The sequence below is a fragment of the Lolium rigidum genome, chromosome 5 (genome assembly GCF_022539505.1).
Source record: "Lolium rigidum isolate FL_2022 chromosome 5, APGP_CSIRO_Lrig_0.1, whole genome shotgun sequence".
NCBI classification, from domain to species: Eukaryota; Viridiplantae; Streptophyta; class Magnoliopsida; order Poales; family Poaceae; genus Lolium; species Lolium rigidum.
Window position 1 is genome coordinate 214,845,281 of NC_061512.1, and position 25,224 is coordinate 214,870,504.

General features: G+C 41.7%; 4 protein-coding genes across 4 annotated transcripts; 2 read left to right on the top strand and 2 right to left on the bottom strand.

The window, feature by feature from the left end:
- Positions 1-582: 582 nt before the first annotated feature.
- LOC124657061 (glutamate receptor 2.8-like) lies at positions 583-5,869 on the top strand. The gene is made up of 5 exons (XM_047195681.1): positions 583-838; positions 1,878-3,220; positions 3,474-3,780; positions 4,371-4,777; positions 5,348-5,869. Exons 1-5 carry the CDS (start codon positions 583-585, stop codon positions 5,867-5,869), a joined length of 2,835 nt encoding a protein of 944 aa, XP_047051637.1.
- A 3,034-nt stretch (positions 5,870-8,903) lies between these two features.
- On the top strand, positions 8,904-14,352 carry LOC124651455 (glutamate receptor 2.8-like). The gene is made up of 6 exons (XM_047190545.1): positions 8,904-9,162; positions 10,021-10,791; positions 11,089-11,363; positions 11,913-12,111; positions 12,619-13,025; positions 13,915-14,352. The coding sequence occupies exons 1-6, from the start codon at positions 8,904-8,906 to the stop codon at positions 14,350-14,352; spliced, it is 2,349 nt and encodes a 782-aa protein (XP_047046501.1).
- Positions 14,353-15,441: 1,089 nt separating this feature from the next.
- Positions 15,442-19,511, bottom strand: LOC124654653. The gene is made up of 9 exons (XM_047193645.1): positions 19,442-19,511; positions 19,237-19,358; positions 19,041-19,159; positions 18,749-18,944; positions 18,542-18,634; positions 17,055-17,114; positions 16,874-16,948; positions 16,206-16,286; positions 15,442-16,025 (listed from the first exon to the last, which is right to left on the bottom strand). The coding sequence occupies exons 1-9, from the start codon at positions 19,509-19,511 to the stop codon at positions 15,669-15,671; spliced, it is 1,173 nt and encodes a 390-aa protein (XP_047049601.1). The 3' UTR covers positions 15,442-15,668.
- A 757-nt stretch (positions 19,512-20,268) lies between these two features.
- LOC124658233 (eukaryotic translation initiation factor 3 subunit C-like) lies at positions 20,269-24,917 on the bottom strand. The gene is made up of 4 exons (XM_047196625.1): positions 24,844-24,917; positions 24,076-24,137; positions 22,127-23,953; positions 20,269-21,469 (listed from the first exon to the last, which is right to left on the bottom strand). Exons 2-4 carry the CDS (start codon positions 24,097-24,099, stop codon positions 20,519-20,521), a joined length of 2,802 nt encoding a protein of 933 aa, XP_047052581.1. The 5' UTR covers positions 24,100-24,137; positions 24,844-24,917; the 3' UTR covers positions 20,269-20,518.
- Positions 24,918-25,224: the final 307 nt, after the last annotated feature.

Consider the following 25,224-nt stretch of genomic DNA (forward strand, 5'->3'; position numbering starts at 1 on the left):
TCTCCTAATAGGTTAAAGCCTGAATGGAAGAAACGTCAACCCTCTCCTCTCAAAGAGAAAATAAAATCTAGTGTCAACGTTTAGTTGCACTCGTATCCAGAAAAAAAGAATTTGTTTATTTGCACAGACGAATTAGGGATCAAAGATACATCGGCACGGCACCCCTACGCAACTTCTTCTTTTTTTTGATGTAGAAACAACTGTGCTTGAAGTTCCCAGTACTTTCGCTGCAAACGAACTAAATCTAGTGTCAACGTTTAGTTGCACTCGTATCCAGAAAAAAAGAACTTGTTTATTTGCACAGACGAATTAGGGATCAAAGATACATCGGCACGGCACCCCTACGGAACTTCTTCTTTTTTTGATGTAGAAACAACTGTGCTTGAAGTTCCCAGTACTTTCGCTGCAAACGAACTGCAAAAGTCGAAGGAAGAATAGACAGTCAAGATCAGAAATTCAAGTGACCTCTCACTCTCTCAACCTTGCAAGTTGAAACAAAGTCCTCAACAAGTACACCCCTATATAAGAGAGTGCAACGCTCCAAGTAATGGAGAAATACCTATAATGGAGAGAGTATCTATAATGGACAGAGCACCTCGAGCCATCTTCTTCTTGTTACTCATTGTCGATTTTGGCGTAGCTCAAAATACTACCAGCAAAGCTGATGAATTCCATGTTGGAGTAATCCTCAATCTGGGCTCACTGGTGGGGAAGGTTGCACGAACAAGTGTTTTATTGGCTGCCGAAGATTTCTATGCAGCCCATCCAAACTACAGCACAAAGCTTGTTCTCCACATTAGGGATTCCATGGCCAGCGATGTCCAGGCTGCATCAACAGGTATGTGTTCTGCAGTATGTCACGTTGTCTGGATTCAGGAAAACCAAATAACTTCATTCGCTACTTCACAAATAACATTTCAGAAATAAAAAAAGTATTTAGTACGTACTTGGTTAGTATGGTAAGAACCTGAACTATGTATCTTTGGTTTCTATTAAAAGAAATTGGGGGTGAACCCCTAATTTTCCAAAAAAAAAAAAATTGGTTAGTATGGTCAGTTTCTCAGTTTGGAATACCTTAGTGACCTTAGAGAAAACACATATACAGAAAGCCGAGGTTTATTTTCAATTTGCGAAACCGTACCTGACTGCCATATTTCTCCAAATGGGTCCAATGAAACAATCCCTTCTGAAATAATGCTGTCAAGGTCTCACACTCCCCACAATGTTGGCGATAAGCAAAAGCTAGAAAGATGTCGGTTGTAATAAAATTATTCCCTCCGTTCCATAATGTAAGCTGGTTTTAGCAAACTATTTTAGTTTGCTAAAATGGCTTATATTATGGAACGGAGTGATATGAAATAGCTATTATAAAACCTCCGAAAACCAGTGATAGTAAGTCAGAACTCACAACCTTGGTAATTTTGCTATGAGTGGATGGGTTAATACTTCTGCCTTTCTGGCCTTGTATCTCGTCTTGTGAATATAATGTGCTGGAAAACATATTTTTATTGTCTCCCGAAAAATATCTTTGTATTGCTACCCCTATAATTCCAATATATTTATCAAACCTGATGTGTTCCCTAGAAAGAGGGTAAGTATAAAATACTGTATTTCCTTGCACATGTGTGGTGTAAAAAGCATGTATCTTTTGTAGCATTAATTGACTATTAGTTATGTCAAGGGATCATAGAGGAAAAATTGTTACAATTGTCATAGAAATTTGTAGTCTCAATGAGAGTCTTAACCAAACAAAACTTGAAGGTTCAAGTTCTTACCCTTTTCCAATCTTCAAAAACCCGGTTATGATGCTATGTAGTACTCATTATTACACTGATTTTATATTGATCCACATTATGTGTTTTGTTCTGTACCAAAAGCTATTGAATTACTGGAGAATTATAAAGTTCAAGCCATAATTGGTCCCCAGAAGTCATCAGAAGCTGTATTCATATCCAAACTTGGAAATATAACCCAAGTCCCCACAGTATCCTTCACAGCAACAAGCTCCTCTCTCACTTCTGACAGTATGCCATATTTTGTGCGTGCCACAATGAATGACTCAGCTCAGGTGAAAAGCATTGCGTCGCTTATACAAGAATATGGATGGAGAGAAGTAGTGCTAGTATATGATGACACTGACTATGGGAGAGGCATTCTACCATACCTCAATGATGCACTTCAAGAAATTGATATACGTGTTCCATATCGCAGTGTTATCCCTTTGTCAGCAACAAGTGAAAGCATTATGCAAGAACTCTATAAGTTGATGAAAATGCAAACAAGGGTATTTATTGTTCATATGTCAACCACTATGACTTCCCTTCTCTTTACAAAGGCAAAAGAGGTAGGGATGATGAACAAAGGATTTGTGTGGATTATCACAGATGGAGTAGCAAACATCCTCGACTCACTAAATCCGAGTGTTATTGAGGCAATGAATGGTGTACTAGGAGTAAGGTATCATGTCCCTAAATCGCAAGAACTTGATAACCTCTCCATAAGATGGAGCAGGATGTACCAACGGGATAACCCAGATGAATCACCCTTTAACAAGTTAAGCATTGTTGGTTTATGGGGATATGATGCGGTATGGGCATTAGCACGGGCTGCGGAAAGGGTTGGGATATCCAGTACAAGAAATAAGCAGACATGGTCTAGTAAAAACTCCACATGCTTGCAATCTATGGCTATTTCGACAAATGGTCATGAACTCTTAACAGCAATTGTCCAAAACAAGTTCAGAGGTTTAAGTGGTGACTTTGACCTAACAGACAGACAGCAGCTTAAAGTTTCTATGTTCCAAATAATCAATGTGGTTGGGAGAGGTTGGAGAGAAATAGGGTTTTGGACTGTGGAAAGTGGACTTTCACGTCAGTTAAATCAAAATGGCTTGAAAATAACAGGATCAGCATCAATGCCTGATCTAAATCCTGTAATTTGGCCAGGAGAGTCAACCGACATACCAAGGGGCTGGGAAATTCCTAGAACTGGTAAGAAGCTTAGAGTCGGTGTGCTCACAAGTGGCTATCCAGAGTTTATAAAAACACTAAGAGATCCTGTCACAAATAAAACAAGAGCGAGCGGCCTTTCAATTGACATATTCGAGGAGGCAGTGAAGAGGTTACCTTTTGCAATTACTTATGATTATGTACCATTTGGCACAGCTGATACAGCAAGTTCGGGGAGCTACAATGATTTTGTTTACCAAGTCTATGTTCAGGCAAGAAATAAACTAGAAGATTATGTAGCTTCCATTGCTTAATCTTCCAAGTTCATAAACTAGAAGATGGCAGTTCACTGTTAAGATAAGGCTGACTGTATTTTTTTCTCAAAGCAAACAAAAAGTCTATTGCATGCTAAAAAAATTCTTTTGTGGAACAACTGAGCTTCTAGTGACTAATTGATCTTAAAAGCTAGATACTCATTTTTATTTCTGAAATACTTAAAGCTGACTAATGTTAATGCCACTGCAGAAAATTGACATAGCAGTTGGGGACATAACTGTAAGATACAATAGAACATTGTATGTCGACTTCACTATACCATACACAGAATCAGGAGTAGGGATGATTGTTCCAGTAAGGGAAGACATGATCAACAATATGTGGATTTTCTTGAAACCATTAAGCACTGGAATGTGGTTTGGCAGCATCATATTATTTATATACACAGGACTTGTTGTTTGGCTGCTGGAGTATCTAAATGGAAATGAACATGTGCATGGTCCCTTTTCACTCAAACAGCTGGGGATTACAATGTTTTTCTCCATTCTTGAAGAGAGTTGAGTAAATATTACATTTTCCTACATCATTGCAGAATTTTAAACAAGTATTTCAGTTGCATAGACAAAGTATATGCTGCACTATATTAAAATAAGAAGACGCACTGAAATGTCCTGCAAGAAAGATTACTACATTGATCTGACCAAACTGCGCCTCTACAAGTTTTAGGAAATGAAAAAAAAAAACATCTCTAGGACTCTTATTTATTATAATTCATCTTTACTTTATTCGAAAATAAGATGTTTGCATAATTAACAATTCTTATCAAATGCAACATTAAGTATCAGAAGAGGAAAAAGATAATTCTAGTTTGATCTGCTGCAAAACCGTTTTAGAGGTACTTCTTCATAATTGCACTTTAGTAAACAGAAAATCTATCTTGACATTGTCCTCTGTTTACATCAGTTCAAAAATTGATGGCAAGGCTTGCATTATCATCTACCGAAATGGATATTAGATATGCTTTCCACCAAGTCTGAAATAGTATGCATTGCAGTATCCCAGATTCCAATTTTTTTTTTTTGAAACATATCCCAGCTTCCAAATTTGTTTAGCGTCTTTACAATATCTCTATTGTTATTTCTACAGAGGAGAAGCTGGAACGGTTTCTATCTAGAATTGTTCTACTTGTATGGATGTTTGTTCTTCTGGTGCTTACATCAAGTTATACAGCAAGCTTTGCATCAATGCTAACTGTGCAGAAGCTTTCACCGACTGTAACTGATTTTCATGAACTCCAGAAGAAAGGAGAATATGTAGGGTTCCACCGTGGTTCCTATATAGAGGGTCTACTGGTAGATATTGGTTTTGAAATATCAAAGATCAGGCCCTATGATACACCTGACGACTTCTATTGTGCTCTTTCTAAAGGAAGCAAAAATGGTGGCATTGCTGCGCTTGTACATGAAGTCCCGTACATCAAATTGTTTCTTGCAAATTACAGCAAAGGTTACACAATGGTGGGGCCTATTTACAAGAGTGCGGGATTTGCATTTGTAAGTTTAACTACACCACCTAGGACGTTTACTCTTAGTCATAGGAAAAATGAAGAAAAAAACATACACCCACTATATCCACCTCTGGTCTGATTATCAAACAGAGTAAATGTCTCGATAGCACCAAAATTTTCCTTTTTTACACAGGCCACAAAATATGTCGGTTTTTGCTGAAACAACTTTGTGAGCATGTAACATGTCAAGATATACAAGGATCATTTTTCTTTGTATTTATTTGACATTTTTTAATATGTTCAAAATGCATTTCACATAAAGGGTGCACGGGTGCAGAAACACCCTGTCCAATTTTCACAACTTACCTTTTAAAATAACACAAAGACAAGTACATCATAACAACCACAAACTAAGCCTGAAAGCAACCCTAGCACCTATGTAAGTTTACTGGATCTTTGTACTATTTATGCAACTTTCAATATGACTATCGTATGGTATGGTACTGTGAATAATAGAAATTTTCTTTTCAGGCCTTTAATGGGTCTGATTTTACGATGCAGAATTCTTTGTGTGCTAGCATGTGCAAACTTATAACAATGATACTTTGGTTATTAGGCCCTTCCCAAGAAATCTCCACTACGTGCTGAATTATCAAGGGCAATATTGAACATCACAGGAGGAGATAGTATCATTGACATTGAAAAGAAATGGATAAATAAAAAGAGCCATCAAAATGAGGATAAAATTGATGATTCAAGCGCTATCACTTTTGGAAGTTTTGGTGGATTGTTCCTCTTAACAGGGATCGTGACAACCTTTTCCCTTTCTGTAGCCGTGCTGATGAACCACCACAAAAAATATCAACAAAATACAGGGGGCAAAGGAAATGATCAAAATGAATGTGCACATGGGCAACAAGGAGAAGATGGAGTTTCACTAGGAGAACAAGCTGACCAAAATAGCGATGAACAAGAAAAATGCCGCGATACAGGGAACGAACCAACATTTGCAGTGCCTCACAGTTCAAACACAAACAGCGATCAGCTACCAGACAGTAAGAACAAAAATATAGGTTGCAGAAGCACAGAAAATAGGATAGCGCCTGAGGTCTGGTCGGTTGGTAATCCAGTCAATTGACTGAGAGATGGACGTGATCAGTTAAAAAAATGTTTGTATAAAGGTGTATAAGGGTGTATAACGGCAGTGTATATTGGACAAAATGGCATAGGTAGAGGCATGAGAGAGTTGTAGTGGCATATTTCCAATATAGATTTTTGTAATGGCATTTCTCCAACTTGCGGAAGTTGTAGTGGCATAGATCCAATTAACCCCATAAAATAACGGGGCAACATCACTGACTCATGCTGGTTCACAAATAATTCACAGGGGAGACAAAACTGGTCTGTCATTAAGTGGCTCAAGTTAGTGGGTAAACCGGTCAGGCTGAACCTGGGTATGTGAATTTGCTACGCATGCAAAATCAAGTAAACATTCAGTTTACATATGCTTCGGCCTTTCATGAAACCCTCACTCAACAATTGAAAAGCTAACCGGTCTAATTATATTTTTGTAATTTAGTACCATGGAAAAAGTCAAAGTTCGCTATGTACTAGCCTATATACAACTCCTCCAGTAAGATCATGCCTTGAATGCTTTACATTTGAATTTTCGCTTGATCATTCTGAATCCTGATCTACCCCCGCTTTTTTTCACATTACAGAAGAATCATCTATCCTAACAGAGCATCCATAGTTGAATGACTTGATTTTAACGATCTGGAAAAGGTTGCATTGGCATTCTAACGAACACCTTACCCCCATCAGTTCCAACAAATGAAACTATAGCGTTCCACAGATTCCACTACTTCGATTTTTCTGTGCTACACCAGACCAATACATTTGCGAGCGCGTACAATAGAGGATCGAACTCGAATGCCCAAACCGAAAGCAATAGTTCGCCTGGGAGGAAGTTTGCACTACGCATAACTTATGTTGGTTATCGAGTCTCGTCGTACCTTGCCGGCTGCCGCCAGGCTCGCCGCCCGCCGGATGGGTCCTCCCTCCGTCGCGATAGTGGGTGGGCGAGCGCCGAGGATTCGTTGCAGCGGCAGGCGGGGTAGGGCAGGGCAGACACCGAGCTCGATTGTAGCGGAGGAGCAAGGTGGACGATACTCGTCAGTTTGGGCCGTCGCGTAGCACCTCCGACAGTCCACCTACTGAAACTGGCATCAATTTTTTTTAAAAAAAAAAAAATCAGCCTGGCATCAACTTTGGTATGGCAACAAATATACTCCTCACAACGAAGTCACTACGCTTGGGTTTTTAAAATGGAGCGCCTTATGCTTGTTTTAGCTATGTGGAATGAAAAAAAAAATGGCGGGAGAGACTGAAGCTGGATAGTACCAAATTGAACGAAGCAACCAAAAATCATGTCTTCAGCTTTGCCATTTCCTCCAAGAAGTTCTGACCCGGCTATGTGATCTCGCATCTCATCAACGTCAGCAGGAGGAACATGCATGGTGCTATATGTCTACATGTCGATGAAATGATGCGTGTATCTCGTGAGTGTTAACAATAAAAAAAAAAGTGGTTACATCCATTTCATGCCTGGCGGTGATTCAGCAGTTCCAAGACCCACCTACGCCAACTACTTCTCCTCAATGTAACTGGTTTGACTTATGACTCCCATCCGATCCAATTATCAATATCTTCACAGTTTTATTTAGAAAATAGAGCGATGAAAGGAGATTCCAATTCATAAATCAACAACCAAACCTGCCACCGAGAGAAGGGTTCGGTCAAGATGCAAGAGTTCTTCAAGAAAAAAAGGGAGAAATACTTACACTTTCTTGTTTTAGACAAGTTATATAAGGAGATGGACAAAAGTACTTCATAAAAGGGGACAAACCATCTGACCTCGGCACTCCTTGCTTCTCGCATCAACAAGAGGGAAATAAGTCATAGTGTTGACTGAGATCGGGCTGTAGGACTTTCTCTCCAAAGTTAAGTATGTACATTGCGCTGAGAAGTGAGAACAACTAATATCAAATGCCAGTTGAGATAATGAATATGGCATTGAGGCCAATTTACTAATGAAGTCAAGTCAACCATCACATGTGCCAGCAGAAAACGCGTGCAATCAAAGTCTTTGACTGCGTTTTGAGAAAATAACTTGTACTGCAATCTCTCCATCATCCAGTAGAAGGCAAATGAATTTAAACTAACGTTACATTTTCTAAAAGGGATAAAAAAGTATTAGGTAACATATTAGTTAATTACTCAGAGTCTCAGATGCTGACTATAGCTCAGCAAGAGACAACTAAAAAAGTCTATGAGCATAATGGGTGCGAAAAGGGTCTGCAAACCTCATTGCTTGGAAGATGGAGATCACGCGTAGTCATCTTACTCCTCTTGGTGCCAATTACAGAAAACAAAACCTCCGCTGAGAGGAGGGATCAGTCAAGAAGCAAGAGTTCTTGAGCATTGAGCTCGCTGCTGCATCGGTTTCCTAACCCTTAGGTATTGCATTTTAATCTTGGGGTGTTGGTCGGTCTTCATGCTTGTACGTAAACCTTCTCAAAAAAGGAGACAGTACGAGTTCTTTTTAGAAAACTGGTCATCACTAATTACACTTCATTGTTCTATACAAGGGTCCAGTTATCTATATGCAGAAGGACAAAAGTACTTCATAATAGGGGGTAAACCATCTGACCTCAGTGTTCCTTGCCTCTTGGATTAAAAAAGTAATAGTGGTGACATCTGGCCGTAGGAGTTAGGACCTCTCCCAAGTTGAACATGGGCACAAATTATATGGGATGTCAGTTGGCATATAAATATCACATTGAGCCAATCGTAACCACATAGAACATTTCACTAATACTTTCAAGTCAAACATCACACAGACCATCTCACTAGTACAATGATGTCAACCATCAAAAAGACGTGTGGTGGAAGCCTCTGACTTACTCTGAGAAAAATAAGTAGCAATGAGATCATTCAAGAATCCAACAGGCGCCAAATGAATGTCAACTGAAGTTACATTTTTAATGGGATCAACTAGCATTAGTTAGCATAGCTAATTACTGGGAACAGGTCCTGATCACCTCCTCAAAAGTCTATATAACTGAACACAATGGATGCAGGAACGGTCTGCGAACCTCATGGCTTGGAAGATGGAGATCCCGCATAGAGTCCTCCTGCTCCTCTTGCTGACAATTAGCTTCGCTATTTCCCAAAATGATCCTACAGAAGAAGTACAGGAATTCCATGTTGGTGTTATCCTGGACTTGGGATCCATGGTTGGCAAAATAGCACGGACCAGCATTTCATTGGCTATGGAGGACTTCTATGCTGTTCATCAGAACTATAGCACCAAGATAGTCCTCCACATCAGGGATTCCATGAGCGATGACGTCCAAGCTGCGTCCGAAGGTACATGTTCTGAACTCTTGTCACAGTTCACTGCATCGGCTTATTCTGCTATGATGCTGAAAATGCACTAGTTGAACACTCCATTCCTAAGCTGTGCATCTTAGGAACAAGTGTTTATGGGTGGACCAACATGGGAAAGAGCTCTAACTACACACACAATGTTTGCATTATTATGACATGAAACCTGATGCACTAAAAGCAAAATAGAAACAGAAAGTTACACAAAACCACAATACACCTAGAAATCAGGAAACTACCTGCTTTAGCAACTCTAGGTTACATTTGAGAAGTACATGCAGTGGAAGCCTCTGACTGGCTCTGAGAAAAGAAGAATTTTAGCATACTGTTAGATGAGATTCTGGGTCTCTGAGATGACTGGAAAAAATTGTACTCCCTCCGGTTCATATTAATTGACTCTAATATGGATATATCGGAGGGAGTAGTAAAGCTGAGAGTAGTAAAAGTAAAATAATGCTGGATCTTTTTTATCAATTCATGAGACCACAGAGGAGTGACAAGCAATTCATATGTGCACCAAAAAATAATATTTCGTAGCCATCAGGAGAGCAATACAAAATACAATATGAGATAAATTGTAATAATTTGGAACCAGTCAACTATTAATGTAGTTAATCTCCTATTTCTCTCTTCTACACTGAATTCATATCGGTAAGTGGCAGCATTTCTGAAATTATTTGCATGAGTGCAACTTGTTGACATCATCATCTTATGTTCTTGCATTGTCTTACACATTATATTATCAGGTTCCACATCACTATTTGAGATTTATGCATATTGTGAATTTTATTCAACGTACGATCTTCATCTAAAGCATGTATCACTATACAAATTGTGCAGCTATTGACCTACTGGAAAATTACAATGTAGAAGCCATCATCGGTCCTCAGAAATCTTCACAAGCTATATTTATCTCAAAACTTGGAAATATGAGTCATGTCCCAGTCATATCCTTCACGGCAACAAACCCATCTCTATCAACTAGAAGTCTTCCATATTTTGTGCGAGCAACAATAAATGACTCAGCACAGGTGAATTGCATTGCTTCCATAGTTAAAACCTATGGATGGAGAGAGGTGGTGCCTATCTATGAAGACACTGAGTATGGTAGAGGTATCATGCCATACCTTGTTGATCTCCTACATGAAGTCGATGCCCGAATTCCCTACCGGAGTGTGATCCCTGTGTCAGCAACTAGTGAAGAAATTACCCAAGAACTATATAAGTTGATGACAATGCAAACAACAATCTTTGTTGTGCATATGTCAGATACCTTGGCCTCCCTCTTCTTCATAAAGGCAAAAGAAGTAGGGATGATGAACAAAGGACATGCATGGATCATGACAGATGGAGTAACCAATCTAATAGATTCGCTGAGTCCTTCTGTCCTAGAATCGTTGAATGGTGCCTTAGGTGTTGAATTTTATGTTCCCAAATCAAGGGAACTTGATGACTTCACCATGAGATGGAATAGGAGGTTTCAAATTGAGAACCCAACCGATCCACCATTGAAATTGAGCATCTTCGGACTGTGGGGCTATGATACAATCTGGGCAGTGGCACAAGCTGCAGCAGAAGTTGGACATGCAAACACTACATTTAAAAAACCAGGTGTTGAAAGAAATTCAACAAGCTTGGAAATCTTGGAAACATCTAGTAATGGTCCAATACTGTTGCAAGCAATCCTGCAGAATAAATTTAGAGGTCTCAGTGGCAATTTTGACCTTTCAAATAGGCAGCTGCAAATTTCAAGATTTCGAATAATAAATGTGGTAGGGAACGGATGGAGAGAAATTGGATTCTGGACTGCACAAAGTGGAATCTCGCATCAATTAAATAAAACCAGACTGACAACAGGTGCAACACATTTGGGTTCAGAGCATGATCTAAACCCTGTGATCTGGCCAGGAGAGTCCATAGAAGTACCCCGGGGTTTTCAGGTTCCTGTAAGCGGGAAGAAACTTCAAGTTGGTGTGTGCACAAGTGGATATCCAGAATTTGTACAGGTCAAAAAGGATCACATCACAGGTGCAACTAAAGCAATCGGTCTTTCAGTGGATGTATTCGAAGAGGCAGTTAAGAGACTTCCTTATGCACTCCCTTATGAATATGTACTATTTAGTACCAAGGATGACAGAAGTACCGAAGATTACAATAATTTTGTCTACCAAGTTTATCTTAAGGTATGAAAGATTTCAAGCCCTGTGCATTCCCTACTTGATTTTGTTTAGGCCTTGAAGCATCAAAGCAAACTTTCACATGCCATTTAACATTAGAAGCATGATACCGAATATTTTTATAGAATGATGGTGGATGTTATAGAGTATAGATAATCCTAAAGTTATTCCATGTTGTATTGTACAACCATTTTCATCCTTCTTCACTGCATTCGAGGAGACTGTTCAATATGCTAGTGTCATCATCTACTTGCAGTAGTTGGTTCTCATAACAAACAACCTAAGCATGCCACATGATTTTTTTCCCGAGAAAACGTAAAAGCTATGCTGATTTTTTTGTGTGTACAACCAGTTACAACGTAGCAAACTGCCAAACTTTAGATACCAATGGAAACCCCGTGATGCGAGAGTGTGCGACTATATACTGAGTGCTGCCCTCAACTAGTTCTGCATATTCCACTACTGCTACTCTAGTATTTTTAGTAAAAGAATATTGAAGCCGGAAATTCTTTTCTGTCTGCTCAGCTAACGGTTCTTTTTTTTTTGCCTTTACAGAAATATGATATAGTAATTGGAGATATAACAATACGGTATAATCGAACATTCTATGCTGACTTCACCCTGCCATACACAGAATCGGGAATAGCAATGATTGTTCCGGTCAGGGATAGCAGAAACAAGAACACATGGATTTTCTTGAAGCCACTAGCACCTGGCATGTGGTCTGGAAGCATTGTATTCTTTATCTACACCGGTGTGGTCGTATTAATATTGGAATTTCTAGGCAATAATGAGAATGTCCGTGGGCCCATTCCCAGACAGTTGGGGATTATGATCTTTTTCTCCATATTTGAAGAGAGTTGAGTACAATTACCACAGTATATCCATTTTCCATGATTGTGCATAAAATACATCATTCAGCTGAGGGGAATTATAATCCTGAATTCCTGATGCAACTAGCACAGCACAATTACTAACAAAAAGGAAATACATACGTATGAAATTTCTCAAAACACATTTGCATTTGCATAGGTTCATTACAATACTGTACTGAATATAACGCTAGATATTTCATATGCACCAAAAGAGGAGAACAAAATAAGTAGCATATACTAAACCATGAAACAGAGCCATGTTCCACCATTGACAATTACTGTGATATGGATGTTGCTGTTTTCAACTTTGGAATAGCACAGAAAAATTCCTCGAAAAAAAAAATAGCACAGAAAAACTAAATCCATTTTCGCAACTTTTTTTGCAGAAGAGCTTGTGCAACGCTTTCTGTCCCGGATAGTTTTGATCATTTGGCTGGTATTTCTGATGGTACTTACATCAAGTTACACTGCAAGCTTGACGTCAATGCTAACCGTGCAACAGCTTCAGCCAACTGTGACAGATGTGCATGAACTATTAAAAAGTGGAGAATATGTAGGATATCATCGTGGTTCGTACGTCAAGGGACTTCTGGAAGAACTCGGTTTTGATAGGTTGAAGATAAAGCCCTATGATTCCCCTGATGATTTTCACAATGCACTTTCTAGAGGAAGCAACAATGGTGGTATTGCTGCCCTCGTGCATGAGGTTCCATACATTAAACTATTTCTGGCAAACCACTGCAAAGGGTACACCATGGTGGGACCAATTTACAAGGCTGCAGGTTTTGGATATGTAAGTTTAACTGCATTACATATGCTTCTTTCCCACTATATCCCTACAGAGAAACTAAATATGAGCTAATCAACTAGATTATCATAAAGAAACTAATGCAAGCTTGCAATCACGTGAAATACGTTTTGAACATCTTAATATTATCCCGAAGACTAGAAATGGTAGAACCTTTGACAATATTGTTAACCTTACATATCCAAAACCTGCAGCCTTGTAAGTTCTTGGTAGTTGGTACATTGGCATCTGGAAGACTAGAAATGCTAGAATATTTGACAATGCTGTTGCTAGTTTAAGTTCTTGATCCTTTTCTTTCAAAAGAGACATTTTCCTTCTTTCTTAGAGAATGAAGGACCAGCTTCAGTCCCCTCTCATTAGCTGGCTAGACATTTTGTAAATCCATTGTGGGCTACGCCCTTTGTACTTGTACATCCCCCCCCCCCCCCCCTCTCTCTCCCCCGTGTACGTACTCCTTTCTTTTTTACAAAAGTGTACTGTCAGGGCCTCCCCTACAGTTCTCAGCTCAAAAAACATCATAATATTATCGTGCTATAATAATATAATATACAACAACAACAACAACAACAACAACATCAAAGCCTTTTTCCCAAGCAAGTTGGGGTATGAAAACCAGCAGAAATAAAAGGAAGGCAAAACAAGAACGAGATGAAAAAAAAGAGTAAACCGAATATCGTGGTATAATATAACCTACTAAATTATTATGCCTGCTGCCTAATAACATACTGCAAAGAAGTTAAGGTCAAAAAGATTACTAAATGTAGTTTTACTAACGTAGATACTAAGGTCAACTATGTTTGTACAATTATATTTTACTTGCATCAGACAAGGCATAATCCAGATAAGTTAATAAATGGCCATATTTCTTGCTCAGGCATTATCAAAGGGAAGTCCCTTACTTGGCGACATCTCGAAGGCAATCCTCAATGTAACAGGGGGGGATACTATGATTCAAATTGAGAAAAAATGGATTGGAGATCAAAACAACTGCCAGAATGTGGGCCCTGTCACTGGTTCAAGTACACTCACCTTTGCCAACTTCAGGGGACTATTCATCCTTACTGGAGTTGCTTCAAGTTCTTCCATTTTGATAGCACTGATAATTTATTTCTACAAAAAGAAGTACAGGTCAACAAATATTGCATTAGACAATTTGAATCGACCAGAAGACACTGGATTAAGCGATGAAAGCAGTGACCACCAAGAAGGAAATCAAGGAGGAAGAGTTGAAGAAAATGCACAGTTAGCAGGCAGAGAGGAAAATGGGGTAGAAGAACTAACCAGTTTAGAAATGGTATCTGACAAAAAATGACTGATGAGTATAGTTATGTCCAACGATGGGTCAATTATCATTTTCAGCAATGTAACTCTGTAAGTGGAACTCACCTGAAGCTCAGTCTACCTTTTCATCAGCTGTGCTCTCAGTGAGATCAGCTTAGCTAATATTTTTCCTATGGAGGAGATTAGCAACCCTGAGCTAAATGCCTAACATAGAACTATAGAAGAGGCTTTTGCACCAGGGTTTGAACTTGAAACCAAAGAGGACTGTGAAATCTCATTTTATTTGATTGACTGCCAATCTGATGTTTTGCCCAAGTACACCTTGATTAAACCCTCAGAGGAAAGCTCATCTCCTCAAGAAACAGAAATCTCACCTAACTGGATCTATTTAGCATTTCCAAAATGATCAGTTGAATTTTCTAGTAGGCTCAACTGTGCCATAATTTCCCAATGATCTCTTTCATTTCAACAAGCAATGTACGTACCTGGCAAACGTTTTTGAAAGTGTTATGACCGGTTTGGCCTATAGCAGGAGGAAGCCCATTAGTGGGCCTAAATTAGGGGCTTAGCCCATTTATCTTTATGTCATTAGCCTATATATATCCCTGTAATAGCTACGTGAAAGGATAAGCAATAATCAATCTATTATTGCCAACTCCCTGAGGAGTTGGCGTTCCAAACCCTAGCCGCCGCCTCCCACCTGCGCCGCCTCCCCCTCCCTCACGACGGCGGCTGGCCGCCGGTGCCGCCTTCCTCCCCCGCGTTCTGTGCACTTCCACCCCTACAACCTACGTCCCAGGCCTGGTAGACCCCGAGTCTCTACCAGAAAGTGTATCTATTTCACAGGTTCAAATCGAAGTTTTCGAATCTGCTACACATATAACCAAAGAACCAATCGATGCATACCTTCTTGCAAGAACTTAAGCTTGACAGTTCTGCTAAAGTCATTCTCTTTGATACTTGCCAATTTACACTTTGACGATGAACCTCAGATTCTTCATGTTATGACACTTCTTTTAAACTTTCTATTTGACAACTGCTTATTTTTCAAGCCAATATACATCAAAATAGATGCATTTCAACGTTATGTAAATACACATATAAAGATGAATCCAAAAAATATAAAGAAAAATATGATATTGATTCCAGTATATTCTCTACAAGTTCAGGTGATCGAGGGAATTCATCAGCCTCATGAAGTGTACAGCAATGTGCTCCTATGAATTTTAAAAGATTTTCTTTTTGTTTTTTTGTGTTTGTTTGTTTGGTTGTATGACCTGCGTCATCTTGGCGTCTTCTGATAAAAAATGATTCGCACATGCGTGAATGTTCGAGAAAAAAACTCCCCTACAGAGTGCTAATTTTATCCCTCCATGTCAGATAGCAACACCTATTTTGGTTTGCAGCGCTGTGAAGAAGAGCCGCATTGTCAACAACAACGTTGGAGTTTTCATCAATTTTGTACGACACATCAATTCCTTCCAGATGAAGGTGGTAGGCAACAACAGAGAATGAATCAGTGGCTTCACAATCTTCTGTCTTTCTGTAATCCTTGTCGCATTTGCTAGCATAATTATCAGTCTCGTGTTCCAAGGTCACCTGGTGAGGTCGGATTCGCTGAGACAATGATCTGATGTCCCAGGAGAGCACCTCCTTGATCAGATCCTGAAACTCATCTGCTGAGGCATAGAGCGTCTGCTTTTCCTGAAACAGATTAAGTTTGATAAACTGTAAGGTCTGGTTTTCCTGAAACAGATTAAGTTTGATGAACTGTAAGTCAGCAACTGGCTTAGCAGTGTATAATTATTACAAAAAGAATAACATGTTGGTATGGTGTGCATAAAGAACCAAAATTATATTTATGTGAAGGACTATAACACTTACTACATGCACCCAGCAGTCCGAAAGTGAAGAAATGAATCGCTCAGAGAAATGGATGGACTCCACAGCTAATGCACCGTCAACCTACTTGGACAAAATATACATCATTAGTATAGGTGGCGAACAATCCAGGCAAGACAAGAGTAATGTTCCACCAATGTTCCAACGCATGAAGGTTCTCTGTAGCTAAGGGAATATATGTGATACTTTGACAAGAGCACAAAAATTTAGACATCACTACAAAATTCTAGCTGCCATCCGGTCAGCGGTCTGTAGTAGGCACAACTAAATAAGTGAATTTTCAGCCTACATTGCATAAATAAGGTAGGTCTATCGGATTTTTAAGATTCATATCTTCTTCTAGTACCAACTTAAAGGTACCAGCTTCGAAGCAGGGAAATTTGTAAGACAAGAAAAATGTGTAGGCTTACTTAAAGGTAGAGAATACATATCTTTGGTCATGTAAGGGCGTTTATAAGACTAGGAGAGATCATTGTCTGAATATAGAAGAGTAGCTAAACATCTATCAACCTAGAAAGTGTACCATGATGTACATCCACTATTCATCTCTTATACATAATAAGCATGCTATGAACAAATAGAAAAATAATTAAAGTGTAAAGGTCAACAGACTAACGCATGGACTAACATGTCACTGACACAGTGTGTACCTCTAGCCAATTCGGGATAGCAGCACCTTTAACACTATCAGAATATGGCAGATATGGTTTAATATCAAGTACAGGCTGTAGATGGAGGAAACAATGTATTAAGACGAGTTCACAGATGACAATGATAAATTATAACAAATAATTGTACAATGCTGGAGAATAAAAGCATTCAACATAATACCGTGCCATCAACCAAGTCTACTCCAGAAAGTAAAACTGCATGTCCATCGACTGCCTCCACCTATAAAAGACTCGATTAAAAATTAAGAGACAAAAATCTCAAGGCATAGGGGAATGGTAAGCGCCCTATGGTTTATAGTGTGTGGTGAATGGTGATACAGAGGCACGCTTTTCAATTCTCATCAAAATCCAATCAACCTATAAGCTACTTCTCTTATAGAAGTGACAGTGCAATGCAGAATTGTGTGACAAAGCAACCTCTCCAAATAGCCCCTCTTTTGGACATCTTCAGTACAAATGATGTCCTTCCACATAATGTATAAAAAAGCAATATACTTATAGCTATGATAATTCAGATTACTCTCTAGGAGTTCACATATCCCATCAATCTTAGAACTAAGTACGCTTATATCTCATGGTCCATCAATCTATGTCCCAAAATAGCAATGCCTATTTGGATATAGTTACACCCTGTTTGGATGTAGATATTCAAGGCTATAATTCGGAATTGGAAACGGCTCCCCGAATACCAGTGTTTGGATGGTCATAGAATTGTTGTGTGGAATCGTCCTTAGATTCCAGACGGTATTCACGCCTACTAGCACACCCTGTCAACAATTCCGAGCGGAGACCCTCCGTATTCGCTGGAACTTGCGTACTGCTTCATTCTCGATAAAAGATGACAGCGCACGAAGCAACGAGAGAGAAGACGCAGCCGCAGATCTCACGCGAGGCCCACCGGCCGGCTGCCATTGCCGCCGCCGGAGGCTCACCGACGACCTTCACTGAACATTCCGCTCAGTAGAACGCGAGAGGCAGGAGCAGACCGCGAGGCCCACCACCTGCCGCCTCCGTTGGCTCATCCCCGACCTCCGCTCGACCTGCAACTCCATCGAGCGCGAGATGCAGGAGCAGTACTCCATGACATGGGAGTGTGGCCGTATACTCACTGTCGCAACTTCCCTTAAGCCATACTTGCGCGACAAATCCATGACGTACGCGAGCAGGCCAGTCCGCTGATCTCCCTCTGACGCTGAACTCTTTGGTGATTTGGTGTACCAAAGGCATGGAGGAGCGGCCTTCTTTCTACTCATCGGAAGTGTGGTGGCCGGGTGGAGCATGTGAGGTTTATTGCATCGCTGATCGAGCTGCAACAAGGCGACAGTGAGAGCAAGGGTAGGTTGTCCACGCAAGGGGATTGGGGAAAACCCAATTCATCTACATAGACATCCAAACATAAATTTGGAATTGACTACTCTAGTAATTCCATCTAGGCATATCTTGCACCACCAAACAGCATAATTGGTATTAGGCCCATTTCAATACAGAGGCTAATTTGGTATTGAGCCAAATTCAATTCCACGCCCCCAAATATTGACATCCAAACGAAGATACATTAAAAAAATCAAGTCACACGTACAATTCATCCTTAAGCGGCATAAGCTATAGGAACACTAAGAGGATCCTAGAAATATGCTCATTACTTACCTTTGCAACACTGAGTCCAATTGGATTAGGCCTATGTGGAGACCTAGTTGCCAAAACGCCCATCTTAACCCCTTTCAATCTAGGTACTCTCACCTTCCATGGAAACAGAAGAATTCACCAGTTCAGCCCCATATCCACAGTAACATTCAGAATAGCAACTGTCCCATTAAGAATTAGAACCTACTAAGGGCCACAAACCGATCAAACCTTTGCTTTAATCTTGGACCTAGCAGGGTCTTTCCACATCTTATCAAGATCAGTGTTCAGATGAAATACATAGAGGACCCAACAGTGGGAGTAACTAGCGAGTCCCTCTATCGCGGCAGCTGGGACACGGGCCGGATCGAGCACCACAGTCGCTCTGGCCAGCGGCACCACCAAAGGCTGCCTCGGTGTACCGTTCCTGCAGAATCAACACACATACACATGAACACCACACGCCTTCACGCATAAATCACTACTCAAGACTAACCAAGCTCGCTGAGTGACAGAACATCACCTAGTGGAGAAGCAGGACTGCACGGTGCCGATTGGCACCATCGGGTACGACGCTGCGGCCTTGGATGGCTTCTCCTTATCCTGTGTCTCCCCCTGCTCGCTCAGAGCCTTCCGCAGTGACTGCCAGAAAACGAAGCTAAAATGAGATGGAATGTGCGAGCTTATACATGCAGAGCTTCGTGGAGTGGAGGGCCGACCTGCTGAGCCCGAACCCTGCCGCGGCGCTCTGCGGCGGCCTTCTCCGCGGCGGCGGCCAGGGAGTCCTCTAGCTCCCGGACCCGCGCGGTCAGGCGAGCGCATTTGCGTCTGTAGAGAAGGCCTGCGGGGATAGCTGCATCGGTGAGGAAGGAGAGGCGAGTGTTTGAAACTTGGATCCGTGAGGCCAGTAGAGGGCGTGAGTACCTGAGACTGAGAGAACGGCGGTGGCTGTGGCGGCGGCGGCGAGGGCGGCGAGGCTTTGCCACCGCGCCATGCCGGAAGCTGCCGACTACGTTATAGGCCGGTCAAGACGGTCGTACCGGCCCAGGCCCGAGGATGGATGAAGCGGGCCAAATTTGGAGCTCACCGTAGCAGTGTTGTTATTTAACTTGCTTGACTAAAAAAATACTACCTCTATCCATAAAATGATGTCAAAATTTTATTAAAATTTAGATGTATTTTAGTATATAGATACATTCAAATTTGAACGAATTTTCAATATTCTATAGACGGAGGGAGTACAACTTTCCCTAACCAAAGTCTAGGTAGACTGTGTGCATTATTCACAACCAGAACAGCAAAAGGAATAGTCTACATTAATCTGAGGTTTACCCTCGCAGAACAGCACAGAAAAATGATGGAACGAGTGAGCTGTCAAAGTTTCCACGAGCATATTTTCCGCAAAAAAAAAAAAAACTTTCACGAGCATATGAACGAACAAATACAGAGCAGGCCTCACAGTGCGCGCCAGTATGTGATGTGGGAAAATCATGGGCGCCGATATTGCATAAGTATTAAGATAAGTTACAAAAAGAAAACAGGGTTAAAGCACCTCCGCAATTGAAATCACATTCCAACAAAAATAAAGCACTACTGGAAACTTGGGCTAGGAAAACCGATTCAGCAGTTCCGAAATTCAAGGACTAAAAACAACCTACCAGGGCTGTTTTTGTGGTCGTCGCTCATAGGCAGAATGCAGAAATACAAGATTAACTTACACAGTCAACAAATTCTTTCATGACACAACTCAAATGAGCAACATAGCTTGTAAAAGGAGGTAACGGTTCAAAATTGTCACAACTTGATATCAAATATAGGAGTGAATATTTAGTCCTCACTCCCATGATACAAACCAGATAGCTACTAGTCCGAGTTTCTTGATAGGTTTATATGATAAAAGCTACAAAGAAATAGAGCAAACAATGGACTAAGTTTAGAACGCTGAGGAAAGAGTGATTCAAAGCAACCTTGCTCAAAATTTATCTCAAATCTATCAGACTTCTAAACTCTGCCCGGCCTGTTCAGGTTCACCATGCGTGCATTGCCATCCCCTCTAGATGAGGAACCAGTCTGCGTGCGAGACCTTCCATCCTGGAACCGTGAACCACCACCATATCCCCCACGGGAACCCTGGCCACCCCTGTCGTTTTGGTACCCACCACCCTGTCCAGAGCCTCCGGTTCTGCCAGCGTAACCAAACCTTCCACCACCACGCCTCCCTTGTGACGATACAAAGTTCTCCTGCCACTTGCCCAAATTGGATGAGTCTTGACCATCACCACCCCTGCGCCTCGGTGGTGCACCCTCAAGGGCACCACCAGTCCTAGCCTCATATGCCCTCTCATTGCTTTCCACAAGGACAGAGAGCCTATCTGTCATCTGGAAGATTAGTCCCTGCAGCCTAGTTTGATCCACGTTCTGGAAAATTATGCACTTTGTTGGCTGGTCCCAGCTTGCATGAAGCTCATCATGCATCATCATCTTGCTAACAATGCTGTGAGCTTGAGCCTCGCTAAGGTCAAACATAGTAGTGAGCTGGTCAAGGCCAAGGGACTCATAACAAGACGGATAAGAAAAGAGATAGGTTCTAAGAGCTTCTTCCTTGATTTTAAGCTCCAGCATCTCAAGAATGTGCTCCTTGTTCCTCAAAAGTTTCCAGGTATCCAGAGAACTAATGACACTGAATGCTTTTTCATGGTCACCCTTGTTGAGAGCCCTTGTGGCAGCCATTACATGATCCCTCACAGTTTCTGGAGGTCCAACAAAAGTCTGCCTCTCACTCATTTCAAGAAGCCTCCTGAATGTTTTGCTCATAGGCCTCCGCTTGTCATAAGTTGTGGAAGCCATATAGGGCACCTCAATTAGCATTGCACAAATCAAGTGTGTGGCTTCCAAAAGTTCAAGGTTTATATGCATATGGTAAGGCATCATCCTTCTCCTCTCAAGTCTTTCCTGCAGGAGTAACAATGATGTGAGCATTGATGATGACTAACACAAAATATGTACTTAGTATTTGTATTGCGCAAATCTATGGCAATCAAATCGTATAGCTAATGAAGAGTTGAAGCACGTCTATCAGCTCTAGGAAAACCATAAGCAGATGCTCCCAGATAAACAAAAGACGAAAGTGCTCATGGAATAATAAAAATGGTATGGCATTGTCTATGCAGTATCATAGGTATTTTTCGTAAGCCCTAAGCATTCAAACTTCTGAAAAGAAGGAACGCATGAAACAGATACACACCAACTACAAGAAAGTAAATGACTAAATATGGCCAAAAGGACAGTTTCTTCTATTAGCCATGTAACTGCGAATTATTTTTTGTCCAACTATACCCCCCACCCCCCACCCCAACAACCCAGTAGCACACCATACAGAACTTAACCTCCCCTATCCCGATGCAGCACCAACACCTGAGCACTTTGTGTTAAAACTTGAAACATAAAGTTAAATTAATATCTTTGTCTTCTGGAAAAATAGTGGTTCCCTATTTCACCATTGTATAGATGTGCCTTGCAGTGCTGCACAGGAGACTAGCTGACATATGTGCAGGTATTCACATAAGAATGTGTGCAGATATTCACATGAGAAACAAGAGGTATGCTCACCTGTTCAGGAGTTCTTTCGTGGTATCGACTATACTGGACACCTTGCGCAAGTAACTCTTTCACCCTTCCAGTAGAATATAACTCAGACAAGCAACTATGAGCTTCAGCTATCAAACCAGACCTGAAAGCACATAACCCGAGCTGGGCCATGACCCTATTGAATAAAATCTGTGACAAGATGTCCATAAGTTGAACCCCATCTTGTAAGCGACTCATTAAGAGCAAGTCACGAGCAACTGAAAATTCGTCAGAGATTGCATAGTGATATATGTGACACAGCATTGCCCGGGCTTTCGTCCTTTCATCTCCATACTTGTAAATTAGAGACATCAAGCTATCCATCAAGGCTCTGCCACTCTCTGGGAAAGTAGGTTTCCTAGGCACAACCTCTGGAATTACAACAAACGGTGATGGTCCCCTGTCATCAGATGCTTCATGCTCCTCACCAGCCTCAGAATCTCCATCCTCCACGCTAACCTCATTTTGCTCAGCCAGTTTTCTCATTGCATCATATACCTCTTGAGGTTTGTAGTAGACTAGCTCAACACGACGCAGTGCAACCTTCGCAGCGGCTTTAAGATTCCCAACCCTCTCCTGGTAATCTTGCACATTCTGTGCAAGCACCAGAAACAAGGGTTCATCTCTAAGCCTCTGAACATAATCCTTGGTATATGGATCACTGCCCTGTAAACTCTTGAAAAAATCGGAATCGATTCTCTCCAGGAATGCAACCAGGTCACCTGTAACATGGATTGTTCCATCGTAGTCAGCACCTTTCTGAGTTTCTTTCTCATCAGGCTCTACTGAGGTGTTCACTACAATATTAGGATATCGTTGCAGTATATCAAGCACAAGAAGCAAATTATTAACACACTTCTTCCACACATGGACTGGCATATGACCAAGCAAGCTTGGGTTGACATCAAACTGGGCAGAGATCACATGAAAAAGAATTTCAAGCTTCTGAGCAGGCGTTTTTGCCACCTTGGTCAAAAAGGTTAGCTGCTCCACACGCTCAACTCTCCCAGTGCCTTTTTTACCCCTCGACGCCACAATCTCCTTGAGCTTATTATCAACTATATCCCATGTTATTTCACTAGGGTCTTTCAAGAACTGCTTGTCCATGACCTTATCTTTCTTGCTCAACTTCTTTTCCCAGCCACCCCCTTCTTCACCTTCATCGTTTTCCTTTCCAGATTCATCTGATTCAGACCCATCCATTTTATCAGGATCCACAAGATCTTCACCACTGCCATCATCATCATCATCATCAGAATCATCCACGTTCTTCTCATCTACAACATCTTCAAAACTCGCTGGATTCTCCCTGCACTTGAGGATCAGGTCTTCATACTGCTTGTTGTTCTTCTTAAGCTTTTGTTTCATGGCATTTAACGCCCTGGCGTTGCTGCTGCTCATCTTCTTCTTGGCTTCCTTGTTTGCAAGAGCCTCTGCCAGGAAGTCCTCCAGCAATACAAGGGTCGTGATATACCCATTTGGAATTTTCGCAGACTCATTGACACGAACCACTTTCTCGAGCTGCTTGTTGAGCTTGTCAAAACTCTCTTGCAAGCTAAGCCAGTCATTAATCTTCATTGCATTGCGCATCTGGTCAGCAGTAGCTTTCATCTCGTCATTGCGCTTGTCCTTCAAGGAGCGAATCACGCGATGGCTCTCAGTATCAGACTCGTCACTGTCTTGCGTATATTTGCTCAAGTAACGGTTCTTGTTCCCATCGCGTGCCCCGTCGCCGGCTTCCGACTTCTCGTCATCGCTCCCTTGCTCCGACTCAATGTCGTCAACCTCCTCCTCGGAGTCACTGTCTCCCTGATGTCAGGTAGAAACAGCAATGGGTATTAGGTAATGCATTTGACGAGCACATCATGTACATATTGCTGCACGTATGAAAGATAGAATCTGGGGCTCGGCGCAAGTGAGGAAAACAGTACCTGTCCCCAAAATCGAGATGCCATGGTGTTGCCTGACCTTTTCCTTCAACTGGATTCAAGCTCTGCAAAGTATACCAGCTGAGATAATTATCATCAACAGAAACTGCAGAAGGAAGCACACCAAGTATATTTGTATCGCACAGAATTGACCAGAGGCAAGAGAAGAACTTTCCTAACACAGAATGGCACTCTTGAGTGAGAAAACAAAACAATGCTTAAGGGACGACTCAAATGGATGAACCTAACCTCACGAGAGGATCAAACAATACTTCACCGAAGAAGTTACCGAGAACCACGTTGTCGGCCGACTGATCCAATCCAAAGCACAGCTCAGCGGTGTTGGATGCAATGGTACGTACATGCACTACAATCAACCTGACCGAATGCCCAAATGTGGACTTTGATTGTAAAAAAACTTAACTGCCGCTCTACATTGGTTTCTATCCCGGAAATAAGTTAAGCGACGCCTAAGGGAAGGCAGCATATAGGTTGCTGCTGATTCACTGACCACCCAATATGGTGCAGCTTCACGAAAGGTGCGAGTTCCCGTGTGCGGGCAGAGAGCTAGACCCATTAACTGAACAGCTAAACTGTCTCGACAATTCGTGAGACAGAACTAACGAAGACACGTCGACTTGCCGTGAGATCCCAAGGATTCGCGGCCTGTCGCTCGTCAGCTCGTCGATGACTATGCCTGAGACCGCAGCGAAATGGCCGCGGCGGCATGCAACCCTAACTCTGGGAGGAAATCGACCAAAGGTTGGTTACCTTGCGTCGGTCGCGGCGGAGGAGGTTCGGATCCAGCGGAGAACGGGGGGCGTCGGGCGGTGGGGTTGCCGAGCGCTGCCGGGATGCCTCGGCGGATGAGGGCTGGTGAGAAGGGAGGCGCTGAGAGGCCGGCGGCGTGCAGAGGTGATGCGCGGAGGCTGGGGGTGGAGAGGAGGCTAGGGTTTGCTGGGATTTGTGCGTTGATGGCACGCTCGACTTTTGGCAGGCTAGGTTGGGCTTGAGAGCTGGGCCCTTTGGGAATGGGCTCAAACTCTAGGCCCTTCCATTGTGCTTCTACAAAAATCCTGAGTTTGGACCTGGTGTTCGGTCGACAAGGGCCCATCACGACGGCAGCCTATTCGGTCTTGTTTTTTGAGATCC

Excerpts from the sequence above, each read along its gene's own strand:
- LOC124657061 (XM_047195681.1), top strand. The coding sequence starts at position 583 with ATGGACAGAGCACCTCGAGCCATCTTCTTCTTGTTACTCATTGTCGAT. Across the intron at positions 3,221-3,473 it reads TTTACCAAGTCTATGTTCAG|AAAATTGACATAGCAGTTGG; the intron begins GCAAGAAATAAA and ends ATGCCACTGCAG. Across the intron at positions 4,778-5,347 it reads AGAGTGCGGGATTTGCATTT|GCCCTTCCCAAGAAATCTCC; the intron begins GTAAGTTTAACT and ends TTTGGTTATTAG.
- LOC124651455 (XM_047190545.1), top strand. The coding sequence starts at position 8,904 with ATGGAGATCCCGCATAGAGTCCTCCTGCTCCTCTTGCTGACAATTAGC. Across the intron at positions 12,112-12,618 it reads TGTATTCTTTATCTACACCG|AAGAGCTTGTGCAACGCTTT; the intron begins GTGTGGTCGTAT and ends CTTTTTTTGCAG. Across the intron at positions 13,026-13,914 it reads AGGCTGCAGGTTTTGGATAT|GCATTATCAAAGGGAAGTCC; the intron begins GTAAGTTTAACT and ends TTTCTTGCTCAG.
- LOC124654653 (XM_047193645.1), bottom strand. The coding sequence starts at position 19,511 with ATGGCGCGGTGGCAAAGCCTCGCCGCCCTCGCCGCCGCCGCCACAGCC. Across the intron at positions 18,945-19,040 it reads CAGTCCTGCTTCTCCACTAG|GAACGGTACACCGAGGCAGC; the intron begins GTGATGTTCTGT and ends TTGATTCTGCAG. Across the intron at positions 16,026-16,205 it reads CGGACTGCTGGGTGCATGTA|GAAAAGCAGACGCTCTATGC; the intron begins GTAAGTGTTATA and ends AATCTGTTTCAG.
- LOC124658233 (XM_047196625.1), bottom strand. The coding sequence starts at position 24,099 with ATGGCATCTCGATTTTGGGGACAG. Across the intron at positions 23,954-24,075 it reads CATCTCGATTTTGGGGACAG|GGAGACAGTGACTCCGAGGA; the intron begins GTACTGTTTTCC and ends ACCTGACATCAG. Across the intron at positions 21,470-22,126 it reads ACGAAAGAACTCCTGAACAG|GAAAGACTTGAGAGGAGAAG; the intron begins GTGAGCATACCT and ends TTACTCCTGCAG.